Source organism: Monodelphis domestica, chromosome 4 (genome assembly GCF_027887165.1).
Source record: "Monodelphis domestica isolate mMonDom1 chromosome 4, mMonDom1.pri, whole genome shotgun sequence".
Lineage (NCBI taxonomy): Eukaryota > Metazoa > Chordata > Mammalia > Didelphimorphia > Didelphidae > Monodelphis > Monodelphis domestica.
Genome location: NC_077230.1, coordinates 254,056,641 through 254,073,423, shown reverse-complemented (window position 1 = coordinate 254,073,423; position 16,783 = coordinate 254,056,641). Strand labels below are relative to the sequence as shown.

Genomic DNA, 16,783 nt, shown 5'->3' with positions numbered 1-16,783 from the left:
ATATTAGATCATTTAAATTTCATTTATTTATTTATTTATTTTTAAACCCTTACCTTCCATCTTGGAATCAATACTGTGTATTGGCTCCAAGGCAGAAGAGTGGTAAGGGCTAGGCAATGGGGGTTAAGATTTAGGCCTGGCTCTCAATCCACTGAGTTACCCTGCTGCCCCTTAGATCATTTTTAAAGCGTAACCCCAGTCCTGTTATAGAAAGACTATTCTCTTTAGCAATAAAACAATTTATTTAAAAAAAGAGAATCCTAATTTTTTAAAGTTGAACCATATAAGACAATGATCTCTGCTCCTCACTACTAAAAACTCACTATTAGGTAGCCTAATTCAAATTATAGCAGAAAAATTTTAAATTAGCAGTTAGCATGAAAGCTATTGGAGTCGTTTAACATAACAGAATGCATTAGGAAAACACTTAAATGAGTAAGCATCTGTACAGAGCTTTGCCAATCTTATGGTGCTAAATAAATGCTAATTATTACTTTACTAGCGACCATTTGGAGGGAACTAAGTATGCCATTCAAAGAGGACTTCATTTAATGTAGTCCTACCTGAAATCAGGAGTTGATCGTGAACCCAAAAGATAAGTTCACAGGTACCTCAGAGGTCATCTAGTCCAGCCCCCTAATTTTATAGATGAGGAAACATAGACCCCACCAAGGAGTATTAATGATTTGCCCAAGATTATATCTCTAGGAAGCATGCAAGGCAGGATCTGAACTATGACCCTCTGACCCCAGATCAGATTTTTCAGTTGCACAGCTTTCTCCGAGAGTCTTTGCTAGGTTTGTATTTCAATGATATTATCTATAGAGTTTTGCCAAAAAAAAAAAATTCAAAGTTGAACTGTCCCCAGGGGCCATCTATCACAACATATTAGAAGAATCTCCTGCCTAACATAACAGCATGGGTTTAGCTAGTCTTTGAGATCTCCTTTGGAAAAACTTTATTCCTTCTTCTCTACAGTTTAGATACTTTATTTCACTCTTGAGCAGCTTTTGTAGGCAGCTGACATTAAGCCTAAATTTGCTCCTTTATGATATTTACTGCTTTTACTCCTAATTCTTCTCTCCAAGTATCAGGAGAATAAATCCAGGGTCTTCCATCTGGCAGTCTTTAAATACTTTTTTGTATTTTGAGTATCCTCTGAGACATCTCTTCTCTAGTCTAAACACATTTAGTTTCCTTCAACTGATCTCTGTCAATACATAATTTACACATCAAAAAAATAGATTGATAGAAGCCAGTCATTATTAACAGAAAGGAAAAATGAGGAAATATCCTGATAAAACATTTTTCTTGGCTTCAGTTGAAAAGATTTCCTTTTACAAAGTATCCTACTTGGTCCAATATGGGAATTCACATAGACAACTATGTTTGCCTTTATCTTTTTCAATGAGCACTCAGCACTAAGTTGGAAAACAAACAAACAAAAAAGAACAAACCACATCATAGTTTGGTTGTATGGCATTTTTAATAGTAACAGGAAATTTAAAAAATTCACAGCAAATTGCACCACTTCAAATGTTGATTGCCTATAAAAATATTATTGATAATGCAGCTAATAAATTTTCCAGGCAATTAAGATGTTTCTCTGATATATCAGGATACCTTTTAGAGGAGGCCTTCCTCCTGATAAAAATAAGAAGCCAAAAATTCTTTGTAAAGCCCAAGGGGAAGGGAAAGTGGGGATGTTGAGTTTGGGAGTTCATTCAGATCATTAAAATGATGTGATGAATTAACTGAATCTGACACGGAATGAACTCATTGAATCAATGGTCATGATGGAAATCATGAACTCAGTTTTTCTCTTCACTTAGTAGTTTCCTGCTACCAGGATGTAAGTCAGCAGCCTCTAAAACGTCAGCCCATCCAGAAAGAATTCTATCCTACATTTTGATTCTATTCTCATGATCCAGTCATCAGCTCTTTCCAGTGATCTTCATACTTTATGTGTTTATTTAGCAACCAATCCAGGCACTAGATTTCATCACATTAACCACATCTTCCTTCTCTATGTCATATTTATAAGATTTTGGACCTGAAAAGAAGTAAATGTAACCTAAAAGAAACAAATTGAAAGTTTGGTAATGACAAAAACAAACAAACAAAAAAAAACAAAAAAGTGTGTGCAAAAGGGGAAAATTAGCAATGTTTCTAAAAGTGGCACTACTTGAATGAGCAGTTGAGAATCTGTCAGGTGGCATTTTGGGTAACTTTTAAGGCTGGCTTTTAATGCTTTTCTTAATCTGGCCTCATTCTACTATTCTCCAAGGTGACCCTCTGAACCATCATGGCTGCTCTACCAAATGTCCCCATCCCAGGCTAAAGTCAAAGTAAATTCACAGCTTTTATTCACTTCACTTTTATAAGCATTTATTAAGTGCCTCGTATTGTTAGGGATATAAGAAAAAAACAACAAAACAGAATCACAGAATAACAGAATTTAGATAAGATAAACATAAGATAAAAACAGTTCTGAGGAGTATTTTCTTTTTTCTTATTCTTATGAACATTTTCAATTGTGGACAGGGCCTATATCTAATGATGATATCTTGAATTTATATAATGCAAAGTTTATAAAGCACTTTCCTCAAAATGATTCTCATAGATAGGCAGTTCAATAATATCCCATTAATGTTATATATGAGGAAACAGATTATAGAAGTTAAATAGCTTAGCCAGGGATATATAGCTATTAAGTGTCTCAGGCAGATTCCAAATGCAAGACTCCTCATTTGCTAAGCCAACTACTCAACTATGTTAACATTGTTCCTACCAATTAAATTGGCAGAATGAATCTGCCCCTTTTGAGCTTTTCCAGAAGCAGAGATAGTAGCCGTGCCCATACATCCTGGGTCAAAGTCTAGCATTCCAGGAATTTGGCCAACTAGTTTCAGATAATTAGTCAAACTATATATAAGAACAAGTTTTGTAATGTGCTAAGCTGAGCCTACTTTCTGATAAAGGTTTCTCTTGACCAAGGATTCTTAACTTTTATTTATTTATTTAAAGGGAACTATGGATCCCTTCCCCAAGTAATTTTTTTAAATGTATAAAATAAATAGGATTACAAAGGAAACTAATTCTCTTGAAATATGTGTGTATTTTTTTCAATCCAAATTCATTGAGCCACTGATATCCATCTAGGTTAATAATTCCTGCTCTAAACAATTATCTTTTTCTCAAGTGGTATCTCTCTCAGGTTTAATAAGATACTCACCATTCATTTCAACAGCAGCATCTATTTTACCAATTATTCCTGAGAATTCTTCTTCAACATTCTTTGGATAATCTTTTTCCATTTTCCTTTTTACTTCATCAAAGCTAGAAGATTGAAAAATGTCACAAATAAAACATTTATAGGGCCAATAAAATCAACCTTGAAGGAAGACCACTTTGGCCATATACAAGATTTTAATGATGAATGACTTTTGTTCTTGCATCTGTCATTTAAAAACAAGTCTAGAGTTTGTAAAGCTCTTTGATGGAATTTCTGCTTTGATGTCCACACTGAACCATGATAGAAGTAGTATATGCATTATCTTACTCATTTTAAAAATGATAAAACTCAAAGTCTCTAAGGTTAAATAGCCTTCCCAAAGTTACTCAGTGAGAACTTTACCATGGATATTCTCATTCCAAATTCATTGTCTTTCTCCTACCCCCATTATACCATTGCTTCCTGTCAATCTTGTAACAGTAATAATAAAAGATTGGAAATTAAGATAATCCAGCATGGCTTATTCATAATGAATCCACAAAAGATAGTTTGTAGTAATAACCAATTTCTTTTCCAAATACTCACTAACTACCTCTTCAGTAGTATGTTCTAGGATTTTGTTAGAAATCTTCAGGAGCTTAGCTGGCTTTTATAGTTTAGAGGATTACTAGGATTGGATAATAAGATAGGAAAATTCTTATTTATCCATTATCCATTTAGTTTTCATTTCTTTGTTAAATGTTTAATTTATTTTTTCTTTTTGTAGAACATTATAGTAAATCTTTTTATTTTTATATCAGAGTTCCCAGTTCAGAATGAACTTTCCCTTGTGATAAAGAAAATCCATTAAGTAAAAACATCTTATAAAGACTGTATCTGATTATCTGACATTCTATGCCTCTGACCTCTTTGTCATTGAAGGAATAAAAATACTTTTATTATCCATTGAGATCTCATTTTTTAGTTATTTAGATAATAAGATTAATAAATAAAATAAATAAATAAAAATAAAAAGATTAATAAAGTTCAGCTTTCAGTGGGCTTTTCATTTGTGTTATAGCCATTGTTCATATTATTCCTATGGTGTTGCTTATTTTGCTCTATATTTGTTCTGATAAATCGTCTTATATTTCTTTGAATTCTTCATATTTGTAACTTTGAACTGCACAATAATATGCCATAGCTTTCATATAGTCTAGGTTTCTAAGTCATTTGCCAAATAGTAGCAAGTACTTTGTTTTTAGTTCTTTGCAAGCACAAAAAGTGTACCTATGAATATTTTGGCATCTAACAGACCTTTGTTTTTGTTTTTTACTTCCTTGGGGGTAATTTGTCCAGTAGGAGGAAGAACATGAACTGCTCATAGTTTTCTAAGTATAAGCCAGACACTGCTATTCTTATAACTCTGTGTGTGTGTGTGTGTGTGTGTGTGTGTGTGTGTGTGTGTGTGTGTGTGTGTGTATGGGGAAGCAGAATATCTGGCTCTACTTGAGGGAATGCATTTCCAATAACTTTCTTGATGTACTGAGAAAAAAATGAACTGAATAATTAGAAACACAAATAAAAGCATATATTTAATCTTCACTAAATGTAATGTAAGGAGGAACAATAGGTTCCCCCCCTTAATTAAGGAAAAGGGATAAGGCTTTGTTGCTAATACATGTGGTTGGTAGGGGTATAATTAGGGGGCAAAGTAACCAGAGAAAAATGACCTTGGCTTTTGAAATTAGCTTTTGTTGAAAAACATTAGGATTATCTAAATTTAAGTTAGTTATCTGTGACAATACGTAAACATAGTGGTCTAAAAGAAAAGACAATCTTATCCTGGAGGCATTCTGTATTTTGTAATCTGGGCATGATGGATATGATTAAAGAACTGGCAGCCTTAGGGAAAGAGGATCATCTCTTTGGAGTCACTAAATGTTAATGGGTGACTCTCAAGAGGTGATCCCAGAAACTGTTAGTCATGACTAAGAGACTATGTACTCAATAGCCAATAGCCACCAAGAGACTAACTGAAACCAAGAAAGCATCTAAAGCTAGGGAAGCAACACCCAGGAGAGAAAATATGTCCAGGAGTTACCAGTAGACAACTTGATACTACTAGGGACCAATAGAGTAACTTATCTAGCAGAGGTATCACACCCAATAGGAAGGAGTCCCAGTGGGAGAAGCTTGATGATATAGTGAGAATTCATCCATATTGCGTTAGCACTGGAGGTATGACTTAACACATGTCCTGGCTAAAAGTGTTCCCTGTATGTTTGCATCTCATGCTTGATCTCTATGTGTATCCACTATCTCCACTGATAATGATGAAGTTCATATTTATGGCACAATGTGGCCCAGGGGGAGAGAGAGAGAGAGAGAAAGAGAGAGAGAGAGAGAGAGAGAGAGAGAGAGAGAGAGAGAGAGAGAGAGAGAGAGAGAGAGAGAGAGAGAGAGAGAGAGAGAGAGAGAGAGAGAAGAGAGAGAGAGAGAGAGAGAGAGAGAGAGAGAGAGAGAGAGAGAGAGAAAACGTTTTATTTTGATTTTTTTTACAATATTATTTCATCAGATTCCTTTGTTTTGGATTAATTATAATGGAAGAATAGCAGAGATGGTGAATTGATCCATAGGGGTGTCAAATGAGGTGTATTTTTTTGAGAAACAATAGTAATATGCTACTACTGATTTGAATGCAGAGTTCAGGGCAGGATAGAAGTATGTGCAGGGGTAGGGGAGGGTTAAGGAGGGTAGAAGCAGCCACAGAGCAGATGGCCATATCAATGATGTGAATGATTGAATAGGATGTGAAGTGTTTTCTGTTCTGGTGGTTTGGGACCAGCAAAATAATGTGTGCTGGTTTAGTTGTGCATTCACTTACTCATCAGTCAAGACAGCTTAATTCAGGACAGGAATTTTAAAGCTAAGTGGATAAATTATTACCACACACTTGGTGCATTTTTTCTGGTGGTCTGGACTGAAGTTGCTTTGCCAATTGGGGAAGAAGTAGCAAGGAAAATGGCAAGATGACTGGGATAAACAAATGGATGGGATATGAAGCATGGGCTGAGCTGGTTTTCTGGGGCCAAGTATAGAAGTTTGGTTAATTGGATGATAAGCTCCTTGGAGGCAGATGAGATATAGATTTTTTTTATCTAGCAGACTGCCTTACTCATTATAGCTGTTTTCTAAATGTTTCTTGAATCAAAACTTGGAGAACACTAATAGATGACAAATGAGTCCAGAGAGAAAGTAGAACGGTGGTAGGGACAAAAATTTCACCAATTTCCCTATTTCATCAGAGAAATTTGTTCAAGATTCAGCAAGAGTCCTGATTCTAAGATGAGGAACCCAAATTTGTATTTTGAGCACTATAGTTTAGGTACATTATCTTTAGAATGGGATTTTATGGGCTCTCCTGGGAACCCAACTACCATGAATCAATTTATTCCTATGAAGAGGTCTTATGACGGCTTGTGGCTATTGGGTACATAGTCTCTGGTAGGCATTATTCTTTTTTTGTATTGACTTCTGGACCTTATCTTTGAGACCATCTGCTGGCCTTCTTAGCATTAGTTTGTTAGGTCAAAGTACTAGAATATCTCTTAGCAGGGTAGTAGCTTTTTAGTCATAGAAAGCAAAGAGAAAAGTTATGCACCAAGTTGCCAGGATAAAAGTAACTTTTCCTTTAGACCCTGATGTATGAGCATTGACAGAATTGCCCTAGGTGATACAGTCATGTGTGATTTATCTGGGACATATAATAATTTTTTTCTCAACAGCATTGGTTGTGTGTGTGCTTTTATTGACATTAGGCTTTCTCAGAACTTCTGACTTTAATTGGAAGAACCAGAATAAGATGGTTTCCCAGCCTTCAGTTCTGTTGGTCAAGAGTTGGATTTTGTTCCTTGAATGGGTATTTCTTTGATTTTTTGTGTGTTAATTCTGTGATTTTTAATAGTGAATATTATTTCAAGGAAATGTACAGAAGTTGAAGCTCTTACAAAGCACATTTCAGTAATTACTAGAGATATTAGTGTGGCGAAGGCAAGTGTTACAAACTTCATTCAAGTCCACTATGTAATAATAGGAGTAGAAACACCAAAGCACAAGGAAAAGGCTATTGAAAACACTAAGGACTAACAAATTATTGCTGTAAAAAAAGCTTGAACATTCTTTAGAAAATAAGCAATGGTCTTCAGAGAGACATGGAAAACAAAAATATTGTGAATCATTGCCTTCAAATGTGGCGTGAGATTTTTCAAGTTAAAAAAACAGCCAGATCAACCAAAGAAATAGAGATTCATCATTGCTATGAAGAAGGGAAAAAAAAACACTTGCCATGGGCAAAAGAATACAAAGACTGAAATTCCCAAGACTGGAAAAAAGATAATTTACTGATGAAACTCCCTTTTTCATCTAAAGCTGTGCCCCAAAATGTGTTGAAAAAGATTCAGATGAACCTGTAAGAGTTGGGAATCTTCATTAGACTGCAAATCACCCAGCCTCAAAAATTATTTGAGGATTTTTTACTTCCAGGGGGCCTAGAAGTCTGATTCCCGTTGGGAGACTGATGGGAGAACTCTAATAAATAGGGTGATATATTGAGAAGTAGAATTATTACTAAATTATATAAATTTCCAAATGTAGATGAAATAATGGAATATTACAACACATCCTTAATTGTAATTTCATTTCCCTTTGTCTCATCCCATTGTAGGTTTTGGATTTTTTACTACTTGTGTGACTTGAGCAAGTCACTTAATCATGGTCCTCAGTTTCCCTGACAGTAAAAATAAGGGGATTAGATGAAATGGCTTTGAAATCCTTTTATCTTTACATCTATGACTGTTTTTGCTGATATATTTTTAAATGTGCTTTTCAAAGCACAAACAAAATGATCTAGATAACAAAAACAGAGCAGAATGGTTGCTTAATAAATGACAGGTTAATTGGAGAAAATAGCAATTCACAGCTCATTTCTAAAGTAGAATAGGATATCTATGAAGGTGGTTGATTCTCTGTCAAACAGAGTGGATAACCATTATTCCATGATATCATAGAAGGAATTCCTTTTTCACTGCCATGGATTAGATGGCTTCAGAGATACTACCAATGATCTTGTGATTCCACGATTTCAACCCTAATAATTATGAACTCAGTCTTTCAGTGATTAAGTTGAATTGACTTTATGAATTGATTCAGGCCCCATGGCTACTTAGGAGTGTGGCATTTCTCTCAGGAAATTATTTGTTTAGGTAATGTGAAATATATAATATAACAAGGTAAACTCAATGAGGTAGAGGGCCATGGAAGAAATGAAATCAAGGTTAAGAAAAGCATTCTAATAAAGAATATTAGAATGTACTGAGAGTAGCAACACTTTTGGCCAAGTCAGATAAGGGAGGAAGTTGGAAACAGGAGAGAAAAAGATAGGAGTAATACAGAGAGGCATGATGATACAATGCAAAGAACCCTGGCTCTCAAGTCAGAAGAACTAGGTTAAAATTTAATTATTAATGTTACCTTCATAATACTAGGCAAATTACTTAACCTTGTAATATTTATTGGGAAAGGAAATAGGATTTGAAAAAAGGGGATAAATGGGTATTGTTTGTATGGGGTATGGAGGAGAGAGGGGAGAGAGGGTATATTGCTGGGTGAAGCAAGGGAGGGAAATGCCCCCTGCTGAGAGGACACAGCAGGGGTCCGATAAGGACTATTTGTCCTGGAATGACTGCATTGAAGTTCAGCTCCCTCTATGACTAGAAATGACAGTCCACATATCTGACTACATATTCAAATAATATAAAGTTTAACAACTAATTGGGATTGGAGTTTTTTTTTCAGCTTCAGACCAGAGGCCAGGCCCCAGAGGCTGGTGGAGGGTTCTCCCACTCCCGTCCACTCTATATCAGTCCAGTTTTGTCTTTTTTAGAATCTTAGCAGTAGACAGAAAGCAAACAAAAACAGATCTGACCTTCAGAAGCCTGTGTGTTCCTGCTGAACCAAGAAGAGCATGCCACTCTAGACTGGGCTGACTATGCTCCTCTCTCCTCCAACACCAGGAAGCCAGACCCCACACGGCAGGAAGGAAGTGCTAGTCATAAGACCCAACTGCCACTCCCAGTTGGCCTCTTCCCCCCAAACTGTCAGTCTAATTTCCTTTCCACAACCTCCTGAAACATCACTTCCCTCATCAGAAAAATGAGAAGCTTGGACTAAATGGTCTCTGAGGCTCCTTCCAGCTTTAATTTTAATCTAGCTCTAAGTTTACATCTACTTAAGGTGACCCAAAAGTCTCAATGCAGTTTTAATCCTTAATAGCTTTCAGCTATTAGCTATTTTTAGCTATTAGCATTTTTAGGTTTACAAAGTATTTTCTTTGTGAGGAAGGCAGTAAAAGTATTTTTTGCCCATTTAAAAGATAAAAAAATTGAGGTCCAGAAGGGATAAGAGACTTGTCTTTTGTCTAGCAGTTAGCATTAGATTGAGGCCTCAGAAACAAGTCTTCTGACTGCCAGAACAAACTGGACAGCAATTTCAGGCATCAGGGTTTTCATGAAATGTGAAGAGATAATTAGATTTAAATAAATAATGCATTCAAATAAAAAATTGTAGGTACATAAAATAGTATTTACATTCATTTTGTGATCCTTTTTAGTTTTACTCATGCCTTGTGGTATAATGACTAGTATGAGGGACTTGGAATTAGGAGGACCTGTCTAAATCCTATCTCTACCACTTACTAGTTATGAGACCCTAGGCAAGTCATTTAACTCTTCTGTGCCTTGAATTACCTCATCTGTGAAATAAGTGTTGGACTAATTCTCCAAGGTCCCTTCCAGCCCTAAATCTATGATTTTATGATTCCATTTCCACAAACTGTAAAAAGAAATGATTGATCCATGGAGTGTACAAATATCTTTTTGGTGATGGTGGAATAGGTAGAGGTAGCATTTTATTCATTGATGTGGACAAACCTATACAATTGGATTAATTACTATAATGAATATAATTTGACTAGTTATAAGCTACTACTATAGTACATGGGATGATTTTCAGGAACTAATAGTGTCATACATTGATGTTTGCATTTTAATGGAGTTAATGACTTCTTTTCATACATGTTTTCGTTTTAAGTGGATTTAATTATGTTCTTAAAATTAAGTTTCCCCTGTTAATTTCTGGAGTTTTGGTCTTCTCTAAACCTGTAAAATAGGATACATACTCATCTTTTCAGTAGGCTAGGCATGGGAGTGGAGGGATGTATTTGTGTATGTCAGGGGGATTCTTAATGAAGATGTGGGAAAATTGGAAAAGGTAGCACCTCCTGATTAGACATCTGTAGTCAGTGCTTACTGGATAATACAGGAGCAATGTAGGGTGCTTCCTAGTGAGTTTCATTGGTCTTGTCCTGCTATTCTCTTCTTTCTCAAGTTACTACTGGAACCTCCTCTTCCTTGGGTTCCTGGTATTATCACTGGGTACAGATATAATTGGAAAATGAAGGTGTACCAGGCACATCCATAATTGGAAACTTTCCAAAAGTTTCATTCCAAAAAATTCATTGAACTGTCTCAGGTAGATTAGAAGTTCACTAGAAGTTCCATAATGAAGAACTAAATATTTGCTAGTATTTTATTTCTTTGGTTTCTATTTTTTTATTATTATTTATTCTAGAGTCTAGAATTGTGTGAAAGCTGAGGGAGAAAGCTAGAAAGGAAAAAGGACAGAGTCCTAGACAATGAACCAGGGATTACTAACTTGAATAATTCCTGCACCATTTAATCTGGGGTTGTTAACTGAAAAGGTAGTTAACTAGATACTGTGAGATGTGTCTGTGTTTCTAATGAGGCCATGTTAAAAATAATATACCAAATGCAGGACCATTCATTACCAGAGATATTGCGATAGCTTATTCTGCACCTTCATACCTCAAATCAGTGCTCTGATATGTGTCTCTGTTACTCTCTTTCTTCTCAAAGGATAAAACTGGAGTGATTGGAAGAGTATGTGTAAAGCAAAAAACTTTGGGGAGTAACTATGGGGTCATGTGAACATGTAGAGTTAAAAGATTTGTGTTTGAGTTCTACTGCCAACATTGATTAGCTGTGTCCCTAAGCAACTCATCTATTCCTCTGAGACTTAGTTTTCTCATTTGTAAAAGGAATTTAAAAATATTGGCACTACTTACTTCCTTAAAGCACTATATAAATGGGAGGTATAGGTGTTATTGGTTGTATAACCTGGAGGTCAGACACTAATCTCTCTGGGTCTTGATTTCCTCATTTTCTTATAGGGATCATGGAACTATAATTCAGAGATAGAAGGGACTGTAAAGGAAGTAGCTTGCCTAAGAACATATTATATATCATTCAGACTTTATAGGTCTCCTGGGAAGAAAGCACTTTGTAAACCTGAAAGCTTTCTATAAATGGGAGCTGTTATGAGTTTTAGTTATATGACCTTGGGCAAGTAACTAATCTGTTTTAGTCTAGTCTCAGTTACTTTATCTCTAAGATGGGGATGATAGTAGAAGTATTATGTTGGTTGTCTCGCGAACCGAGGATGATGATTGTCTTTGTGCGTTTTTGTGCACAAAGACACTTGTGCATGAAGATTTAAGTGGAAAAGTCGATGCACAGAGACAGTCCCACTCTCTCGGCATTGGAAGCCTGGGTCCATTGGCATGAAAAGTTGTTACACCTGGAGACTTCCTCAGCTGCATTGGATATATATATATATATATATGTAATACTTTTACTATTTCTCTTGAGAGTTTGTGGGAGAATTAAGAAAAAACAAGTATAAAGTACTATTTTAAGTGTGAAAAGTTTCTTCTGTTCTTCCTTCTGCTCATGATTTCTGTTCTTCCTCCTCCTCATCTTGTTCTCCTTTTCTCCTTCTTCCTTTTTCTTTTCTTTATTGGTGTCATCATCATCATCATCATCATCATCATCTTTGCTTTCCATTCCATAGGGATTTCTCTTCAAGGTAACAAAGGCATCAATTGATTCAACTTATTGACTGACTGACTCAAAATATATCTGTGCCTCTGATGTCTGCCTGCTTGTCTGTCTGTCTGTCTCTTTCTCTCTTTTGCCTATCTATCTAGTGAGTTTATTAATTATATTGTATAATTTAGTCAAAACTAAGGAACCAGTGACTGTAGACACGTCCAGAGGGAGGTGTGAGGTTTCCTTGACTACCTAGGTTGCTTCCTGTGTGTACCAGTTGTACACGCCTCATTAAAATGGTCCTTGTTAAATAAGGTCAACTGAAAAGTCATAATATTGTCTTCATTAGGGAGGGTGTACCAGCTGTTCTGTCCATAGATTTTATATGTCTTCCAAAAGAGGAAATGTAAACAGTACAGATAATTGAAATCCTCTGAGAATCTTTAAGCTTCCTTTTAGCAGATAATTCTGGTGTCTTTTCAAACTCAGCCTATTACTTGAAAAGCTGACATGTGAGTCCTGGGCTTAGAGTCAGGAGATCTCAATTTGAATCCCATTTCAGATACCTACCAGATTCATAACCACAGGCTGGTCATTTAATCTTTCGTATCCTCGGTAGAGAGGGGACATTTGCACTATCTACTTATCGGGCTTTTATGAGGAAAGCATTTTACAAGCCTTCAAGTGTTGTACAAATATCAGTTGTTCAATGGTAATGCTGAGGTGACCTCAGGGCTTCAGTGGAGGAGGAAGTGAAGAAGGAGGTGGCTCAAAGGCCTGGATCCCAAGAAAAGAAGAATCTATCAGATGGAGAATCAGACCCTTAATAATAAAAATTTTTTGGACACACTTGCTCTTGGTAATGAATAACAAACAATCAACCTGTTCCTCTGTGTGCTTCTCAGCAAAATCCACAATAAAGGGAGAATTGCTTAATGCTTTTGACTCACTGAATGTCAACACTGTGGTTTATAACACTTTTCCCATGGAGATGCATTCTGAGCTCAAAACACCCTGGGTTTATTTTTTCAGAAAGGAAGGTCTGAGAAAGAAACAGGGTGGTTTGAGGTTTTGAAATGGGATTAGAAGTACAGTTTCTGCCTGTTCATGGCACTATTGATAGTGCACTGGACTTTTCTGTTAGTTCTCTTGCACCTCTGAAATGGGAGAAATACTCCTCTCTAAGGAGATGGGTAACCCTAACCCTTCTATATTATAGGAAGGTTTGTAGACAATATGACAAGTATTAGATGATGGAAAGCTGTATAGCAAGAGGCTCAGGGTTGGAGTCAGGAGATCTGGATTCTGGCCTTGGTTCTGTGACTAAGCAGATGTGCAATCATGGAGAAGCCACTTCCAATCTTTGGAACTCAGTTTCCTTGATTGTAAATAAGGAGTTTGAACTGGATCATTTCTAAGATCCCTTCTTGCTTTAACATCTCATGGTTCTTTGGCACTTTGAGGACTAGTGATTACTTCCTGCGTTTGCTCTCTCTACTTTCAAATTGCAAGCCCTGATAACTTAGTAAATGGCCTTTAAGAGTTGTTGTGGTCAACAATTACATTGCCCTGTGGACAACCTGGTAATTAGTCTCTCTAGATTTAGTTATGTTAGACATGTTGATGACAGACATATTATTCATCATTATTTCCATCCCTGAAAAATTTCCAGCTCATTAATATTCACTAGAACTTTCCTTCTTAATGATGGAGTCTTTGAGAGTCCAGGACTTACCTTCATGAGGTATTATAAGAGAATTTTAGTTGAGGTTAATGGCGTTGCCATTTATAAGCACAACAGCTGAGAATTCCAGGGGTATAATTTTGGTCTATCTTATAATGTGCTGCTACTATCTATCCCTTGCTATTATTTATCCCCTCTCTATCTGCCTCTTCCCCAATATATCTGAAGCCTTTAGTATTACTCTATCCCCAGGTTCCCCCATCTGGCTTTGGTTTGAAGTACATGGAAAGGGTTGAAAGAACATTGCCACCTTTGAAGACCTTGACAAGATATTTTGAAAATGCTCCATATGCATTCTGTCTGGGCCCCAAGGCACAGAAATGTTGGAAGTGCCTAACCTGGCCTGAGTGCACAGGCTTATGGATGGAGAATTTGGAGAGACTTTAGGACTCACCAAATAAAAAACTCCTCATTTTGCAGATTAAGAAACTGAAGCACAGTGCTACCTTCAATAGCTTGCTCAAGGTCACAATGCTAGTCAGTATCTGAGGTGGGATTTGAACTTACATCTTCAAATCTAATGATTTCTCTATCTTTTCAGGGAATAGATTCTGAACTACTCATTTGGCCTGGGCTCAATTCCTCTTTTTAAAAAAAAATTTTTTTTAAACCCTTACCTTCCATCTTGGAGTCAATACTGTGTATTGGCTCCAAGGCAGAAGAGTGGTAAGGGCTAGGCAATGGGGGGTCAAGTGACCTGCCCAGGGTCACACAGCTGGGAAGTGTCTGAGGCCAGATTTGAATCTAAGACCTCCCATCTCTAGGCCTGGCTCTCAATCCACTGAGCTACCCAGTTGCCCCCAGCTCAATTCCTCTTAAGAGAATTAATTCTATAGTGGAGCAGCCACAGAGACTACACAATTAACTTGTGTTCCTTAGGAAGAAAATAATTCATTATGCTAGCTTAAATCCTGGAAATTAATAGTCCTAATTTATTAGCAATAGTTATAACTATACAGGTATTTGAGGGACTTTTCAGGGGGAAGGGGGCCAGACTTGTTTTGTTTGACTCCAGAGGGAAGAATGAATAGAAGATACAAAGAAGCAAATTTGAGCTTGAAAGATGGAAAAGAGGCGCTAATAATGAGAGTAAATCAAATGAAGAGGCTGCCTAGAGAGGTAGTGAGTTCTCTATTACTGGATGCCTTCTAGAAAAGACTGGATGGTTTAACACAAGTTAAAGGTGTCATAGAAAGGATTCTTGTTCAAGTATGGTTTGGACTAGATGGATTGTGAGATTCTCTGATTTTATCTAACTTTATGAGGTGGGGAGAGTGGAGATTTGGATCTATGGTTTCTTTCACATGGGAAAATTCAGCATGAGAACTCCTATTGGAGACAGATTGGCATCTGCTTCCCCTTCCCCTCCTCCATTAGATCATGAACTCTTTGAAGTCATGTTTTTGCCATTCCTAGAGCTTAGCACAGTGCCTTGGCATATCCCCCGTACTTAGTGAATCCTGGTTGAATTGGTTTGTGATGTTTATCAAGAGAGCTGCCTTGGGCTCTGAGACGTTAAGTTACTTGCTCTTGGTCTCACAGCTAGTAAATGTTAAAAGCAGGACCACACTCAAGTCTTCTTGTCTTTGCAGTCAGCCCTCAATTTTCATGACCATACGACCTTATTTCTGTCCATTGGTCAATAGTCCACTCAATTTTTGATAGCACACTTCTTCCACAGAGCTCTGCAACTGATAGATATCCTCCAAAATACAAGCAGTTGGGTGTAGTGTAGCTGGCATTGTTGCTGATCCAAAGTTTTGCTGGTAGGTGTTGTAGTATGGTGGAAAGAACTGAATATGGAACCAGAAAGCCTGAGTTTTAATCCAGTTCTTTACTAACCTTTGTTACCTTGTAGCCTTTTTGGCCCTGACTCCTCTTTTGTAAAATGAGGGAACTGAGGGGCAGGTCGGTAGGTCAGTGGATTGAGATCTAGGCCCACAGACAAGATGTCCTGGGTTCAAATTTGACCTAAGACACTATAAGTATAGCTCTAAGTAACTGTAAGTGACCCTGAAAGTGACTTAACCCCGATTGCTTAGTTCTTACCTTGATTCTAAGGAAGATGAAGAGTTAAAAAATGAGGGGGTCATATTACTTGAACTCTTCTAGTTCTTAGTTTGTGATCTTAAGATTTCTGTTCACCTCCTATCTCTGATAGTGATTTCTGAATTTTTTTACTTATTGTTTCAGGCTTAGTTTAGCATATTGAAACATCTGGCACATTGACCTCCTAGATAGCCAATAATGGTGTTGCTGAGTGAATTTTTCAATCCTCAGCTGGGTGTTTCAGCCCAAGACACAGTTAAGGGAGGCAGTAAATGATGCATGCATGGTCTGTCAGTCAGCTGACTCATCAATTACTCTATATTCTTCTCCATAATGGGATTTTCATTCCAGTGAAGTAAAATACCATGGGCTAGACTAGAAGAAAAAGGAGTGGTAAAAGTACCTGTAGTAGTCTTCCCCAACAAAGAAGAGGGTCTTCCGGGGCTCCCTTAGGTAGACAGCTGCATCTATTTGCTGCACATGCCTGGGGAACCCAAAGTCATAGATGGTCCTGGGAGGGCCCTGCATTTGAAATCCTCTTGTTATCCAATAGTGAGGGCCTGTGCAAAGAATGGAGTTTTAAAATGAAATTAAAACTTTTATTTTGGTCAAATGATGCCTTTTCTAAGTGTGAAGAGGGTAAAAAAGGAGGGAAATACCTAGGAACTTTCATGCAACCAACAAATGAGTTAATTTAAAAAATAAATCAAAGAATATTGTATATTTACTTTAAAAATGAAATAAAATATTGTGTCACTTTACAGTGTTTTCCCCAAGGAAGCACTTTTTGCTATTCTCAGGAAGTCCTAT

General features: G+C 36.8%; 1 protein-coding gene across 1 annotated transcript in view; it reads right to left on the bottom strand.

Annotated features, from left to right (window-relative positions):
- Positions 1 to 223: 223 nt before the first annotated feature.
- Positions 224 to 16,783, bottom strand: part of MMP20 (matrix metallopeptidase 20) — a 52,260-nt gene continuing 35,700 nt past the window's right edge. The window contains exons 8-10 of the mRNA XM_001366585.5: positions 16,377 to 16,533; positions 3,236 to 3,339; positions 224 to 2,074 (exon numbers count right to left, since the gene is read on the bottom strand). Coding sequence (XP_001366622.2) covers positions 1,974 to 2,074; positions 3,236 to 3,339; positions 16,377 to 16,533 — 362 coding nt within the window. The 3' untranslated portion in view covers positions 224 to 1,973. The remainder of the gene's footprint in view (positions 2,075 to 3,235; positions 3,340 to 16,376; positions 16,534 to 16,783) is intronic.